Source organism: Nansenia antarctica, assembly GCF_963989245.1.
Source record: "Nansenia antarctica genome assembly, chromosome: 5".
In the NCBI taxonomy this organism is placed as follows: Eukaryota; Metazoa; Chordata; class Actinopteri; order Argentiniformes; family Microstomatidae; genus Nansenia; species Nansenia antarctica.
Genome location: NC_137690.1, coordinates 75118380 through 75134909, shown reverse-complemented (window position 1 = coordinate 75134909; position 16530 = coordinate 75118380). Strand labels below are relative to the sequence as shown.

Below are 16530 nucleotides of genomic sequence, written 5' to 3'. Positions count from 1 at the left end.
TCGTATGTTGTGGTGTCTAGGAGCCCCCCCCCCGCCCCCACCCCTCTCTGCTGCCATGACGACCGCGCATCACCCCCCGCCGCTGATGAAGAAGCACAGCCAGACGGACCTGGTCAGCCGCCTCAAGACCCGCAAGATCCTGGGGGTGGGGGGCGAGGACGACGACGGAGAGATACACAGGTCAAAGGTCAGGAACACACGCGCACACACACACACACACACACACACACACACACACACACACAGAGAGGTCAACGGTGAGGAACACACACACACACACACACACACACAGGTCAAAGGTCAGGAACACACACACACACACACACACACACACACAGGTCTAAGGTGAGGAACACACACACACACACACACACACACACAGGTCTAAGGTGAGGAACACACACACACACACACACACACAGGTCTAAGGTGAGGAACACACACACACACACACACACAGGTCAAAACTGAGGAACACACACACCTTTCTTACTCAATATCTATTCTATAGTCATCTTGATTATTTCCCCCCTCCTCTCCGCTGATGTTTATTTCCATATTTATTGCTGGAAATCTGATTCTCCAGAGCCAGGCCAAGTTAAGTGATTCTTATCTAATCAAATCAGGTTTTATTTGCATAGCGCATTTCTCACTAGATGAAAGATTTCTCACAAGATGTGATTCAAAGCGCTTATGTCAAATAGGCAAATAGATTGTACTTGATTGAGTGATTGAGTGATTGATGCACTGCGTCTGACTCTGTTGTCAATAAATGTCTCAAGCTGGAGAGCGAGGGAAAGAGAGAGAGAGAGACAGAGAGAGAGACAGAGAGAGAGAGAGAGAGAGAGAGAGGGAGAGAGAGAGGGAAAGAGAGAAAGAGAGAGAGAGAGAGAGAGAGAGAGAGAGAGAGAGAAGTCACGTCTTGTTTCAGATTCAGATCACTGCAGCCTGATTGGTTCCTGAGATATCCAGATGACTACCATGTTTGTCAAGTTGTGTGCTTTTGTTTAAAGGAAATCGCAAGTAACATCCCAGTAGATAGGATCTATGATGACATCACAGGTAGATAGGATCTATGATGACATCACAGGTAGATAGGATCTATGATGACATCACAGGTAGATAGGATCTATGATGACATCACAGGTAGATAGGATCTATGATGACATCACAGGTAGATAGGATCTATGATGACATCACAGGTTGGTTCTGGTTTGTCTTGGTTTGTTCTTTTTTGGAACTGCAACAAGGCTCACGCCAGCCAGTTTTGCTTCCTGACTTTTCTTGAAAATGTCTAACATCTCATGGAACGGATGCACTGAGGGGTGACGTTAGCCATTCACGGGGTTATTTTGGAAACATAGCTAGGAGGAGCAATCCTCAATAAAATGTGTGGGAAAGACTGTTTGACTCAGCTGCCAGAAAAGCCAGTGACAGGGTCTCAGAGGGTTCTGTTGGACTCTACAGACACGCTGGCCTCGTCACAGTCCAGAGCTCTGGCTAATGTCGCACGCCACAGCAACGTGGGAAATCACTTTTAGAGGAAATTAGATAATAGAATGAGATTAGCACTAGATTAGCTAAATTTACAAAAACACATAGCCTACTTTCGACCTATAAATGGCAATTTTCTGACTTGAATCATTGTTCAACTGTGCACGTGTTTATAAAGCTCTCACTGGCACAGCACCAGAATATCTGAAAGACCTTTTGCTGATCATATCAGCCCAATAGAGCTCTCAGGTCTTCTGACGCTGGTTATCTCTGTGTACCACATGTACAAAAGAAGAGATTTGGTGAGGCTGCATTCTCATTTTATGCACCCAGATTGTGGAACGCACTGCCAGTTTACATTAGGGATGCAACCTCAGCACATATGTTCAAGTCAAGACTAAAAACCCATCTTTTTAATATTGCCTTTAAATGACTTAATAATTAAATTGTGATTATATAATGGGGTATGGTATGTGGACGATGGGAGGGGGGAGAATATCCCTTATTTTCAAATCCCAATGTTGACAGGTATGTGATGTGTGCTAGATTGGATATTTAAGTGAATAGGCACTATAGGCACGATTACTGTATGTAACGATTACTGTATGTTAATTTGTTGTTTTCCATGGTGTTTAACCTACATTTTACAGATCAGTCAAGTGCTTGGCAACCAAATGAAGTTTGCAGGGCGAGAGCCCCTAGGCCTCAGGTAAGACACTGGGCAATAAACAGGTGATTCAAGTTCATTTACTGTTATTTTCACGAGCTCACAACAAGAGCACACATTTGAGCAGTAGACATTGTGTCGAGCTTCAATATATATTCAAATATAAATATAAACACACCTGTGACAGGTGGCATACACCTGCCAGCACTTGAAGCTCAAAACGAGAGTGAATACCAACAGAAGAATATTGCAGGGGATTTTGGCACATTCTTTTGGGCCGCTACCCACACATTTAGCTGTGTTGCTCATTCCACGAATGCATGATCTTCACAAGTTGTACCTCGTTGTAAAGGTGACTAATCAGGCTTTCCTACGATATAAAATACAATACCAATTGGTATTATTAAAGGGGAGGAATAATCGCCCGAAATAACGTTTCTGAACTTCTTTTGAGGAGTTTATATTCATTGTATACTGACTGGCAGCCTTCTGATATGATTGCTGTACAGTGGGTGGAAAATACAGGAGAATTACGCAACAACTCGTTATTGACCTGAATCAATCAATCAGTTCTCTCTTTGAGATCAGCGGTGTTTCTAATGTCTGTGTCTCTCCTGTGTGTCTTCTTCCAGGATATGGGTCCTCACCTCGGCTGTCCTGTTCACAACCATAGCCTTGACAGTAAGTGCTATAGAATATGATCTCAACTGGACTTTGCTTGTCGTCATTAGACGACAGACCCAATTCCTCCTTCTCTAGCTGGGGGGTATTTAATTGTATGTTATTGCGTTGCAGGGTTCTCCCCAGGGTTGTTGAACTGTGTGGCGCTAGATTAGCATTAGCGTTTTGGCGTTTTTTTTTTACAAAGACAGTAGTCAGTCATTACTAAGTATATAGCTTGTGCGTTCTACCACCCAGTATCCTTACATTTTCAAAATCACATCAGGATAAGCTAGTATATAAAGCTATTTTGTTTTTCTGTGTAGGAGGCAGGGTAATTTACAAGCGGCCAACTAGTGGTCGTTGTGTGGAAATAGCAGCTTGATCATTGTAAAGAGGCGGCTCTTTTACAAGGTAAGAAAGGCACGGCTGTTCTAGTGTTAACAAAGACAATTAGTCAGTCATTACCAAGTATCGTTTAACAAAGACAGTTACTAAGACAGTTACTAAGTACAGGGTTCCCACGGGTCCTTGAAATCCTTGAAAGTTTATGAATTAAAAATTAAATCTTAAGTATTTTAAAATAGACATGGGTCATTGAAAGTGCTTGAATTCCCCCCCCCCCCCTCTCTCTCTCTCTCTCTCTCTCTAAAAAAAAATATATTCAAAAATGTTTTACTCGTCAACTAGATCTGTCTCAAACTATGCCGTGTTGGGTCCTTGAATTTGAGGGAATTGAGTCTTGAAAGTCCTTGAAAGGTGCTTGAATTTGATGTTTCAGAAGGTGTGGGAACCCTGTAAGTATATAGTTTAACAAAGACAGCTACTCAGTCATTACTAAGTACAGGGTTCCCACGGGTCCTTGAACTCCTTGAAATTTTGTGAATTTGAGAAAAAGAAATCAAGGTCTTAAATGTTTTAGAAAATATACGTGGGTCATTGAAAGTGCTTGAATTCCCCCCTCTCTCTCTCTCTCTCTCTCTCTCTCTCTCTCTCTCTCTCTCTCTCTCTCTCTCTCTCTCTCTCTCTCTCTCTCTCTCTCTTTACTAAGTATATCGTTTAATTTGCCTAAATGTTTACAGCGTGGTGGTGGCAGGTTGTCAGTGCCAGTCTGACGTTCTCTGGAGAGAGACGCTGCGTTGGTCAGACCACCGCTCCACCGCTGTGCTTCACCCGTCATGTCAGGCCACTGGGTTTGTTATAACCATGTCACTATGGTTTGCTGTAACCAAGATTTTGGTGTGTGTGGGTCTCCCTCTCTCTCTCTCTCCCTCTCTCTCTCTCTCCCTCCCTCCCTCCCTCCCTCCCTCCCTCCCTCCCTCTCTCTCCCTCTCTCCCTCTCCCTCCCTCCCTCTCTCTCTCTCTCCCTCCCTCCTCCCTCCTCCCTCCCTCCCTCCTCCCTCCTCCCTCCTCCCTCCTCCCTCCTCCCTCCTCCCTCCCTCCCTCCTCCCTCCCTCCCTCCTCCCTCCCTCCTCCCTCCCTCCTCCCTCCTCCCTCCCTCCCTCCCTCCCTCCTCCCTCTTCCCTCCTCCCTCTCTCTCCCTCCCTCTCTCTCCCTCTCCCTCCCTCTCTCTCTCTCTCCCTCCTCTCTCCCTCCCTCTCTCTCTCCCCCTCCTCCTCCCTCCCTCCTCCCTCTCTCTCCCTCTCTCCCTCCTCCCTCCTCCCTCCTGCCTCCCTCCTCCCTCTCCCCTCCCTCCCTCTCCCTCCCTCCCTCCCTCCTCCCTCTCTCTCCAGGCCCTGGTGTTTCCCAGCCAGCTCTATGAGTCTGTGTTTGAACTGAGGACCACCAGCACCTCCATCCGCCTTTATGGAGGAGCTCTTCTCAGTAAGGCCGGCTTCTTATACACATATCAGGTAGTGGTGGTCTAGTGGATAGTGAGTTGGACTTGTGATCGGAAGGTTGTGAGTTCAAATCCCGCCTGAAACCACACCACTACTAGTGTGCCCTTGGGTAAGGCCCTTAGCCCTCAGTTACTCCAGGGGGAATGTCCCTGTAATTCGTAATTGTAAATCGCTTTGGATTAAAAGCGTCTGCTAAATGGCAAAATTATTTATTATTAATTTAATTAATTAATTATATGGATTGGATATTGGATTGGATTGACCATTTTTAGACAATTCTTGTAAAAACATACTATTTCAGGGCTCCAGAATGTGTTTGAGTGGGCAGGTTGAGCAGGTAGAGAAATACTCAACTGTCACCTTGTTCAATTATACATCAAAACTCTTCGAGCTACAACAGAACAACAACACACAACGGAGACTTGCATTGAGAATAAATGATGTAATAGTACGCAAACACGTCAAAACAAACAAGGCAAGAGTCAGAGTGAGTCAGGGAACGCTAAGGAATACAGGTGAGTTTTGAGTTTAGATTTAAAGGACTGGATGGAGGGGGCAGATCTGATAGACATGGACATGCTCTTCCAGAGGTCAGGGGCTGCGACAGCTAAAGCACGACCCCCCCCTAGACTTGAGAGACAGAGACAGAGACAGAGAGATCGATCGATCGATCTTGGTTATAACCCTAACCATAGTGGTGGTTAGGAGACCCTTATCAGCAGATCTGAGGGAAAAATGAAAGATGTTTCCAGACTGAAAAGGAAACCTGTATGTCGTCATATCGTATTTGGAGGACAGGTCTTTCTAGTCTTCCACCTGTTGTCATTTACCTATGAGACGTATGCTGCGTGTCTGTGCATGTTAATATTGATCAAGAGATTCACAGGTACACTAACAACATATCAGAACCACAGACAAGACAATATGACCAAGAGTGCACTGCTTGAGATTCCTATAATCACTCTGTTCAGCAACAACTGCACTCTGGTAAATGGTAAATGGTAAATGGACTGCACTTATATAGCGCCTTTATCCAAAGCGCTTTACAACGGCCTCTCATTCACCCATTCACACACACATTCACACACCAAAGGCGGCAAGCTGCCATGCAAGGCGCCGGCCGGCCCGCTCACTGGGAGCAATTTGAGGTTCAGTGTCTTGCCCAAGGACACTTCGACATGTGGCCAGCCGGGGCTCGAACCGCTGATCTGCCAACCTTGTGATCATTAGACGGCGGCTCTACCTCCTGCGCCACAGCCGCCCCTCTGCCCCGCTCCGAATCCAAACTGGTGTCGACCGAGAATGTAGGGGTGTATGTATATCTAGTATCTGCTATGATGTGACTCCTGTCCTCCAAATCAGATTCCAAATCTGGATAGTGGAAGGAGTTGGCTCCACCCCCATCCAGGTGTGGTCCAGGCTGAGTGTTTGTCTCTGCAGGTATCTCCCTGGTCCTGTGGAACGGCCTCTACACGCCAGAGAAGAGCGTCCTCCAGTGGACCCTGCTGACGGAGGCCTGCTACCTGGCCGTGCAGCTCCTAGGTGAGGCTCCTAGCTGGCCCTTAGCCCCTACCCCCCTGGTCCTAGCCCCTACCCCTCTGCCCCTACCCCCCTGGTCCTAGCCCCTACCCCCCTGGTCCTAGCCTCTACCCCCCTGGTCCTAGCCCCTACCCTCTACCCCCCTGGTCCCTAGCCCCTACCCCCTGGTCCTAGCCCCTACCCCCCTGGTCCTAGCCCCTAGCCCCTACCCCCCTGGTCCTAGCCCCTACCCCCCTGGTCCTAGCCCCTACCCCCTGGTCCTACCCTCTACCCCCCTGGTCCCTAGCCCCTACCCTCTACCCCCCTGGTCCTAGCCCCTACCCTCTACCCCCCTGGTCCTAGCCCCTACCCTCTACCCCCCTGGTCCTAACCCCTAGCCCCCTGGTCCTAGCCCCTAGCCCCCTGGTCCTAGCCCCTACCCCCCTGGTCCTAACCCCTAGCCCCTACCCCCCTGGTCCTAGCCCCTAGCCCCTACCCCCCTGGTCCTAGCCCCTACCCCCCTGGCCCTAGCCCCTAGCCCCTACCCCCCTGGTCCTAGCCCCTAGCCCCTACCCCCCTGGTCCTACCCTCTACCCCCCTGGTCCTAGCCCCTACCCCCCTGGTCCTAGCCCCTACCCTCTACCCCCCTGGTCCTAGCCCCTACCCCCCTGGTCCTAGCCCCTACCCTCTACCCCCCTGGTCCTAGCCCCTACCCCCCTGGTCCTAGCCCCTAACCCCCCTGGTCCTACCCTCTACCCCCCTGGTCCTAGCCCCTACCCCCCTGGTCCTAGCCCCTACCCCCCTGGTCCTAGCCCCTACCTCCCTGGTCCTAGCCCCTAGCCCCCTGGTCCTAGCCCCTACCCCCTGGTCCTAGCCCCTACCTCCCTGGTCCTAGCCCCTAGCCCCCTGGTCCTAGCCCCTACCCCCCTAGCCCCTACCTCCCTGGTCCTAGCCCCTACCCCCCTGGTCCTAGCCCCTACCTCCCTGGTCCTAGCCCCTACCCCCCTGGTCCTAGCCCCTACCCCCCTGGTCCCTAGCCCCTAGCCCCCACCCCCCTGGTCCCTAGCCCCTAACCCCCTGGTCCTAGCCCCTAGCCCCCTGGTCCTAGCCCCTACCCCCTGGTCCTAGCCCCTACCCCCTGGTCCTAGCCCCTACCCTCTACCCCCTGGTCCTAGCCCCTACCCCCCTGGTCCTACCCTCTACCCCCCTAAAAAATCCTAGATTTTTCTTTTAGCCCAAAAAATCAATTCATGGTACTGTATTTTGTTCTTTAAAACCTTAAGAAGGGAAAAAAAATCAGCATCAGTGTGATACCGATAGATAGGAACTTACGCATGCGTAAAAAAGCCTGTGTGGGCCGCGAATACTTTAGAGATTTTTAAGTGGGCCTTGAGTCCAAAAAGGTTGGGAACCGCTGGGCTAGAGGCTTGGGTTGGGTTCCTGGGTTAGAGAGGGACAGGAGATGCCAGGCCAGGCCAGACTAGTAGACTCTAGATCTCCTTCAAGCTCTCCTCACACCACCATTAGAGACATTTCGTGATGTTAGAATTATAAGGTTCTATCTCAATTTTTGTTAAAATTTAGTTTTTTCACATAATCTGATCCATTAGGTGTTTATTAATGCCTGTGTGGTGTTATTTTTTTAAATTTAGATTTTTGGGGGGGTTAGTAATTAATAAAATACAAAGGTTCCATCTCACAAAACATAATGGAATGTAAAAACTTTGACGCTCAATATCTCTGAACTACCCTGAACGGAGATAGAACCTTATCATTGTAAGCTCACGATTTGGTACAGGTTCTAATGTTAGAGAGACGTGTGTTTGTCATTGGACTGAAGTACGACTACATCCTCAAGGGCTGCTGGATAGTGTTGGAGTGCACAACTGCCCTCTAGTGGTCAAGTGTGATTCCAACAACAAGTTGACTTAAGATTGCACAGACTGAAAGGTTATTATTGCAATGTGTGGGATGTTAAATAAAATAAATATTTTATTGTCTTTTATGCTGTTTATCTTGCTGTGTTATATTATTGGTTTCAATTTGTATGGCCTAAAATGCGTGTGTGTGTCTGTGTCTGTGTCTGTGTCTGTGTCTGTTTCTGTGTCTGTGTCTGTGTCTGTGTCTCTGTCTCTGTCTCTGTCTCTGTCTCTGTCTCTGTGTCTGTCTCTGTCTCTGTGTGTCTCTGTCTGTCTGTCTGTCTGTCTGTCTCTCTGTGTCTCTGTCTCTGTCTCTGTGTGTGTGTGTGTGTGTGTGTGTGTGTGTGTGTCCATGTGCGCGTCCGTCCATGCCATTGCAGTGACCTCCATCACCCTGCTGGAGGTGGACCTGCTGTCCAACGCCGCCCTGCTCCTCCTCCTCAGCGAAGGCCTCTTCCTCCTCATCACCCTCCTGTACCACCGCCAGCTGGGCCGCCGCACCAAGAAGCCCCCTGGAGGGCTCAACTGACACTACAAGACCCCCTAACCCCTCTATCGCCCCCTGGAGGGCTGGAGTCTCCAGGAAACATCAAGACCCCCTAACCCCCCTCTACCGCCCCCTGGAGGGCTCAACTGACACTACAAGACCCCCTAACCCCTCTATCGCCCCCTGGAGGGCTCAGCTGACACTACAAGACCCCCTAACCCCTCTGTCGCCCCCTGGAGGGCTGGAGTCTCCAGGAAACATCAAGAAGACCCCCTAACCCCCCTCTATCGCCCCCTGGAGGGCCCAACTGACACTACAAGACCCCCTAACCCCTCTACCAACTGACACTAGCCTCCAAAACAGAGAACCCCTCCTAACCCCTCTATCAACTGACACTACTCTCCAGGACTATCAAGAACCCCCTAACCCCTCTATCGCCCCCTTCAGGGCCAACTGACACTAGTATCCAGCCCCCCTCCCCCAGGCATATCCAGTACCCACATCCTTCATAGTAGTCAGTCAGCCGAGCAAATATTTGGATTATGTACCGGTAGTAGTCTGTCAACGTGAGACAACCCTGCCTCAGAGATCCCCCGACCCAACCAGGGGTCGTGAGGACGGTGTCAGGGTTGTGTAGTAGTGTAGGAACCCAGGCACTGAGAGAGAAGGAGAAGAGACCCGACGTGGGATTGAAGATGGGAGGCGATAGGCCGCTTTATTTGGGTATTATTATACAGAAAAAGAATCATGAAGGACTGTGAGAAAAAAGAATAAATGTCTAACCTAAGAACAGAGGATACTAGAGAATAGTCGTAGACATTAACATAGGTCAGAGCATGACGAGTGTCAAGCTACGACATAGAAGACAGGAAACACACACCTCTTCTTCTGTAGTAGTGAGAATGTCCTTCAGTAGACGTGTCATGATGATGTCATGCCCCCTAGTGCCCGTAGCTCACAGCTGCAGGGTCGTGAGGGGGAGCGTGATTAAATGTTATTTTATGTGTCTGTGGTAAACGTGTGTAAATGTTAAGACATGTTGTTATCAACTTTTGGAAAGGTAAACATTGTGTATGTATAGAAAGAAGAAACAAATAAATGTATTATTTTTAGGTGCTTTCCCTCGTTTTCCTTTGTGGATCTGTTCCTGTTAAAACCTGTAGAGGGCGCTGTATCTATCTCTCTTCCCTCAATTATTTTCCTTCGATCTGTTGTTTTCAGATTTCCTTCACTTGTAAGATCCTCGGGATCACAAATATACCTCCACACGCTGGTCAAGGTTATTTGCTAATAGGTCATCTATTCACGAGCTCTCTGTGTGTGTGTGTGTGTGTGTGTGTGTGTGTGTGTGTGTGTGTGTGTGTCTCTCTCTCTCTCTCTCTCTCTTTCTCTCACAAGACCACTCCATCAGTTCACTCTATCCCTCTATCACTCTCTCTCCTCTCTCTCTCTGTGTGTGTGCGCACAAGTGCAATGAGTAAGGGGAGAGGAGAGAGGTCGGGTGTGCTTTCAGCCAACTTGGATCTGATCCATTAGGTGTTTATTAATGCCTGTGTGGTGTTATTTTTAACATTTTGACATTTTTTAGTTAGTAATTAATAAAATACAAAGGTTCAATCTCACAAAACATAAACATAATGGAATGTAAAAACTTTGACGCTCAATATCTCTGAACTGCCCTAAACGGAGATAGAACCTTATCATTCTAAACGGAGATAGAACCTTATCATTCTAAACGGAGATAGAACCTTCTCCTTCTAAACGGAGATAGAACCGTATCATTCTAAATGGAGATAGAACCTTATCATTCTAAACGGAGATAGAACCTTATCATTCTAAACGGAGATAGGACCTTATCATTCTAAACGGAGATAGAACCTTATCATTCTAAACGGAGATAGAACCTTCTCATTCTAAACGGAGATAAAACCTTATCATTCTAAACTCACGAGTTCACTCTCTATCCCTTAGGTCATGGCTGTGTTATTCACACCATTGCATCATGGTGGTAATAGCCAATTTAACAGACACAATTCTTCTCATTTACATTTTACATTTTTGGCATTTAGCAGACGCCTTATTCCAAAGCGACTTACAATCGATACATTTGACTAAGCAAGTGAATCATCAATCCACCAGTCGTAGCAGGAAGAGTAATCTAGCTCAGGCCCGGGGCCATTGGCAGTCTCAGTGATAGAAGGACGTTTTTTAAAAAAATATATAGACATATATACTGTATATGTATATTCTCATCAGGTGAAATAAAAAATAAACAGTTTGCAGACTGATAGTTGTCCCCAAAACTAATACTTAACTCAGAATAGCTAACACAAACCACCAGTAACACAACACGGTAAAGCTAGAATGAAATCACTTACTAAGCTGACGACAGGCTAGCTGTCTCCAATTCACCCAGTCAACGATAGCTGACGATAGCTGTCTCCACTCAGTTACTCAGTCAAAATGTATGATGAAAGTGTATTGTCACCAACATGAAGAACAATGTCAACTATTGAGTGAGTGTGCTTACGTAGCCCTGCATCTGTGGTCTGTGTGTATGTGCACTTACATCTGAGGTGAAAGGACTATTGTGTTGTGTGACGTGTCAGAGTCTGGTGTGCCTCGGTGTGGCCTGCCTGACCTCACTACGGTCGTCTCTAGACGGGTCGATCGATACTGACCACCACCGCAGAGTCTGGTACTGGTGGCGTGCTCCTCCAAGGATAGGCGAGGATGGGGGACAGCACTGACCTCTCTCTGACCCCTCTGGCTCTCTGTTTTATCGACATTTACATTCCAAAGCGACTTACAATCAATACATTTGAATACTAAGCAAGTGAATCATCAATCCACCAGATATATATATATATATATATATATATATATTATATAAAGCTGTACCTTTGTTGTTTATATGTTTATAGAAGTACACAGTTACATGCTAACACCCCCCTGTGAATAGGTCATATAGTGTATAGAAGTAGCCTATATACGTTAATAGATACTCAGATTCCTACCGATTACTTTTAGGTATATCCCCCTATTTATGTCTATTTATGTCTCATTCTTGTTTTTTATTATCTTAGGACTGTGTTTTATTATCTTAGGACTGTGCTTTATTATCTTAGGACAGTGTTTTATTATCTTAGGACTGTGTTTTATTATCTTAGGACTGTGTTTTATTATCTTAGGACTGTGTTTTATTATCTTAGGACTGTGTTTTATTATCTTAGGACTGTGTTTTATTATCTTAGGACTGTGTTTTATTATCTTAGGACTGTGTTTCATTATCTTAGGACTGTGTTTTATTATCTTAGGACGGTGTTTTATTATCTTAGGACGGTGTTTTATTATCTTAGGACTTTGTTTTATTATCTTAGGACTGTGTTTTATTATCTTGGGACTGTGTTTTGTTTGTTAGCACCTAGGGTTTGCCTTTCAATTTCGTTGTACCCGTACAATGACAATAAAGATCATTCATTAATTGATTTAGTTGTAAAGGGCATTTTCACCAAGGTCTCAACACACACACACACACACACACACACACACACACACTATATATATATATATATAATAGCAAAACCAAACACATTAACAAAACACATCACATCAATAACAGCTCTATCATCTGGACATGGGGAAATAGGGAATGGCAGTTGCTAAGGGCAACCAAGTGCACCTCTAAAAAGATGGGTTTGTTGTTGTTTTAAAAGTAGCTAACTGACCCTGACCCCTTACAGGGACAGGCAGGTTATTGGGTTCACATGTTGTTCAAGGTCATTTTCCAGGGTATTACCTCCTTATGTGAGATAAGATAATGTTCGTTGGATTTTAACCCCCATCTGTGGTGAGTGAGTGACTTGGAAATTAGATTCACTTTCACTTTATTGTCATTAGATAGTACAAGACAATGCAACAACATTATTGTGCGTCTAACCAGAAGTGCAACAAATAGCAATTATATTGCAGTAAAAAGTAGCAGTATTTACAGCAATCTACAGTAAAGTGCAAATGGTAGCGTAATGTGCAATGTCATACCATGGTGACTGGATGTATATGTGCAGTGGTTATATATCAATTGAGATTATATACAATGTGCATATGTACAGGCTATGATCCATATGATCCATATGTTACGGTACATGTGGGAATGCGGTACATGTGGGAAAACTAGGGTTAGGGTTAGGTGCTAGGGTGCTACGGTGCTAGGGTTAAGTTTAGGGTTAGGGTTAGAGGTAGGGGTAGGGTTAGGGTTAGGATTACGGTTAGGGTTAGGGGTAGGGTTAGGGTTAGGATTACGGTTAGGGTTAGACATGCCAGCATGTACCAAGTCGACGTAGCACCTAACCCTAACCTAACCCTAGTTTTCCCACATGTACCGTATTCCCACATGTACCGTAACACATATATGATACATTATGTCGTAGTGATAGTATACAAAAATACAGGCTGATACACAGGGATGGGCTCATGTACAGCATGATCTCTACACAGTACATGAACTGAGAGCGCTGATGCTTACTGTACAGTACAGGACTCCCTCCTCCCTCCATGGTGGATCCCCCCCTCCCTCCCTCCATGGTGGATCCCCCCCTCCCTCCCTCCATGGTGGATCCCCCCCTCCCTCCCTCCATGGTGGATCCCCCCCTCCCTCCCTCCATGGTGGATCCTCCCCTCCCTCCCTCCATGGTGGATCCCCCCCTCCCTCCCTCCATGGGAGATGTGGTCATCACTTTCAGAGAGTTGGGGGGGGGGGGGCAGTTAACCGATTTATGATCGAGATTCAACCAAGAGTGGATGAACAGTAACGTTATTTGTGTGTTGTGTTCTATGGGCTGAAGTGAATCACCCACACCCTATTTACATACCATACTATAAACACCTACCTTAACTGTACATGCTCATTAACTCTATATAACTACTGTACTTGCCCACTGTAACTGTCACTATTCTCATTTTATGCACCCAGATTGTGTCTCACTGCCAGTTTACATTAGGGATGCAACCTCAGCACATATGTTCACGTCAAGATTAAAAACCCATATTTTTAATATTGCCTTTACATGACTAAATAATTAAATTATGATTATATAATGATTGGAGCACTTTGAGCTGCAACGTTTGCAGGAAAAGCGCTATACAAATACAAGTTATTATCACTGTCGTGTTTTATATCACTATTTGTACTCTGCAATGACAATAAAGTTGAATCTAATCTAATCTCAAATCCAGTTATAGACAGAGCACGCTTAGTCAGCCCTGCGTTCAACCTACAATCAAACCTCGTCCAATACTGCATGAACTTGGCATCTCACAGATTGCACATCAGCTGTAATGTATTCTTTTAAATCAACTTAATCAGCCTCAGTCACGGCCATAATAAACCGCAGGAGCGTCGGGGGTGGAGGGGTTAACACAGGAGGGTGGAGGGGGTGGAGGGGTTAACGCAGGAGGGTGGGGGGGGTGGAGGGGTTAACGCAGGAGGGGGGGGGGGTGGAGGGGGGGAGGGGTTAACGCAGGAGGGGGGGGGTGGAGGGGTTAACGGGGGTGGAGGGGGTGGAGGGGTTAACGCAGGAGGGTCGGGGGGGTGGAGGGGTTAACGCAGGAGGGTCGGGGGGGTGGAGGGGTTAACGCAGGAGGGTCGGGGGGGTGGAGGGGTTAACGCAGGAGGGTCGGGGGGTGGAGGGGTTAACGCAGGAGGGTCGGGGGGTGGAGGGGTTAACGCAGGAGGGTGGAGGGGGTGGAGGGGTTAACGCAGGAGGGTCGAGGGGGGTGGAGGGGTTAACGCAGGAGGGTCGGGGGGTGGAGGGGTTAACGCAGGAGGGTCGGGGGGGTGGAGGAGTTAACGCAGGAGGGTCGGGGGAGTGGAGGGGTTAACGCAGGAGGGTCGGGGGGGTGGAGGGGTTAACGCAGGAGGGTCGGGGGGGTGGAGGGGTTAACGCAGGAGGGTCGGGGGGGTGGAGGGGTTAACGTAGGAGGGTCGGGGGGTGGAGGGGTTAACGCAGGAGGGTCGGGGGGTGGAGGGGTTAACGCAGGAGGGTCGGGGGGGTGCAGGGGTTAACGCAGGAGGGTCGGGGGGTGGAGGGGTTAACGCAGGAGGGTCAGGGGGGTGGAGGGGTTAACGCAGGAGGGTCGGGGGGGTGGAGGCGTTAACGCAGGAGGGTGGAGAGGGTGGAGGGGTTAACGCAGGAGGGTCGAGGGGGTGGAGGGGTTAACGCAGGAGGGTCGGGGGGGTGGAGGGGTTAACGCAGGAGGGTCGGGGGGTGGAGGGGTTAACGGGGGTGGAGGGGTTAACGCAGGAGGGTCGAGGGGGGTGGAGGGGTTAACGCAGGAGGGTGGGGGGGTGGAGGGGTTAACGCAGGAGGGTCGGGGGTGGTGGAGGGGTTAACGGGGGTGGAGAGGGTGGAGGGGTTAACGCAGGAGGGTCGGGGGGGTGGAGGGGTTAACGCAGGAGGGTCGGGGGGGTGGAGGGGTTAACGCAGGAGGGTCGGGGGGGTGGAGGGGTTAACGCAGGAAGGTCGGGGGGTGGAGGGGTTAACGCAGGAGGGTCTCGGGGGTCTCGGGGTTAACGCAGGAGGGTCGGGGGGTGGAGGGGTTAACGGGGGTGGAGAGGGTGGAGGGGTTAACGCAGGAGGGTCGGGGGGGTGGAGGGGGTGGAGGGGTTAACGCAGGAGGGTCGGGGGGTGGAGGGGTTAACGCAGGAGGGTCGGGGGGGTGGAGGGGTTAACGCAGGAGGGTCGGGGGGGTGGAGGGGTTAACGCAGGAGGGTCGGGGGGGTGGAGGGGTTAACGCAGGAGGGTCGGGGGGGGGGTGGAGGGGTTAACGCAGGAGGGAGGGGGGGTGGAGGGGTTAACGCAGGAGGGTCGGGGGGGTGGAGGGGTTAACGCAGGAGGGTGGAGGGGGTGGAGGGGTTAACGCAGGAGGGTCGGGGGGGGTGGAGGGGTTAACGCAGGAGGGTCGGGGGGGTGGAGGGGTTAACGCAGGAGGGTCGGGGGAGTGGAGGGGTTAACACAGGAGGGTGGAGGGGGTGGAGGGGTTAACGCAGGAGGGTCGGGGGGTGGAGGGGTTAACGCAGGAGGGTGGAGGGGGTGGAGGGGTTAACGCAGGAGGGTGGAGGGGGTGGAGGGGTTAACGCAGGAGGGTCGAGGGGGTGGAGGGGTTAACGCAGGAGGGTCGGGGGGGTGGAGGGGTTAACGCAGGAGGGTGGGGGGGGTGGAGGGGTTAACGCAGGAGGGGGGGGGTGGAGGGGTTAACGCAGGAGGGTCGGGGGGGTGGAGGGGTTAACGCAGGAGGGTGGGGGGGTGGAGGGGTTAACGCAGGAGGGTGGGGGGGGTGGAGGGGTTAACGCAGGAGGGTCGAGGGGGTGGAGGGGTTAACGCAGGAGGGTCGGGGGGGTGGAGGGGTTAACGCAGGAGGGTGGGGGGGGTGGAGGGGTTAACGCAGGAGGGTGGAGGGGGTGGAGGGGTTAACGCAGGAGGGTCGGGGGTGGAGGGGTTAACGCAGGAGGGTCGGGGGGGTGGAGGGGTTAACGCAGGAGGGGGGGGGTGGAGGGGTTAACGCAAGAGGGGGGGGGTGGAGGGGTTAACGCAGGAGGGAGGGGGGGTGGAGGGGTTAACGCAGGAGGGTCGGGGGGGTGGAGGGGTTAACGCAGGAGGGTCGGGGGGTGGAGGGGTTAACGCAGGAGGGTCGGGGGGGTGGAGGGGTTAACGCAGGAGGGTCGGGGGGGTGGAGGGGTTAACGCAGGAGGGTCGGGGGGGTGGAGGGGTTAACGCAGGAGGGTGGAGGGGGTGGAGGGGTTAACGCAGGAGGGTGGAGGGGGTGGAGGGGTTAACGCAGGGCATCGCTGCTGTCTAATTCCCATATCTGCCACACGGTGGCGGAGCAGCAGACTCCCGTGGTGTAAGACAGACAGACAGTCGTGTTGTTCAGACTCCACTTTGT

General features: G+C 50.0%; 1 protein-coding gene across 1 annotated transcript in view; it reads left to right on the top strand.

Moving 5' to 3' along the window:
• Window positions 1-8714, top strand: part of LOC308157297 (tumor protein p53-inducible protein 11-like) — a 19885-nt gene extending 11171 nt beyond the window's left edge. Inside the window, exons 2-7 of the mRNA XM_080530832.1 lie at window positions 21-187; window positions 2145-2203; window positions 2794-2842; window positions 4555-4645; window positions 6103-6204; window positions 8480-8714. Of these exons, the coding sequence (XP_080386958.1) occupies window positions 56-187; window positions 2145-2203; window positions 2794-2842; window positions 4555-4645; window positions 6103-6204; window positions 8480-8628 (582 nt within the window). The 5' untranslated portion in view covers window positions 21-55 and the 3' untranslated portion in view covers window positions 8629-8714. The remainder of the gene's footprint in view (window positions 1-20; window positions 188-2144; window positions 2204-2793; window positions 2843-4554; window positions 4646-6102; window positions 6205-8479) is intronic.
• The last annotated feature ends 7816 nt before the right edge of the window (window positions 8715-16530 follow it).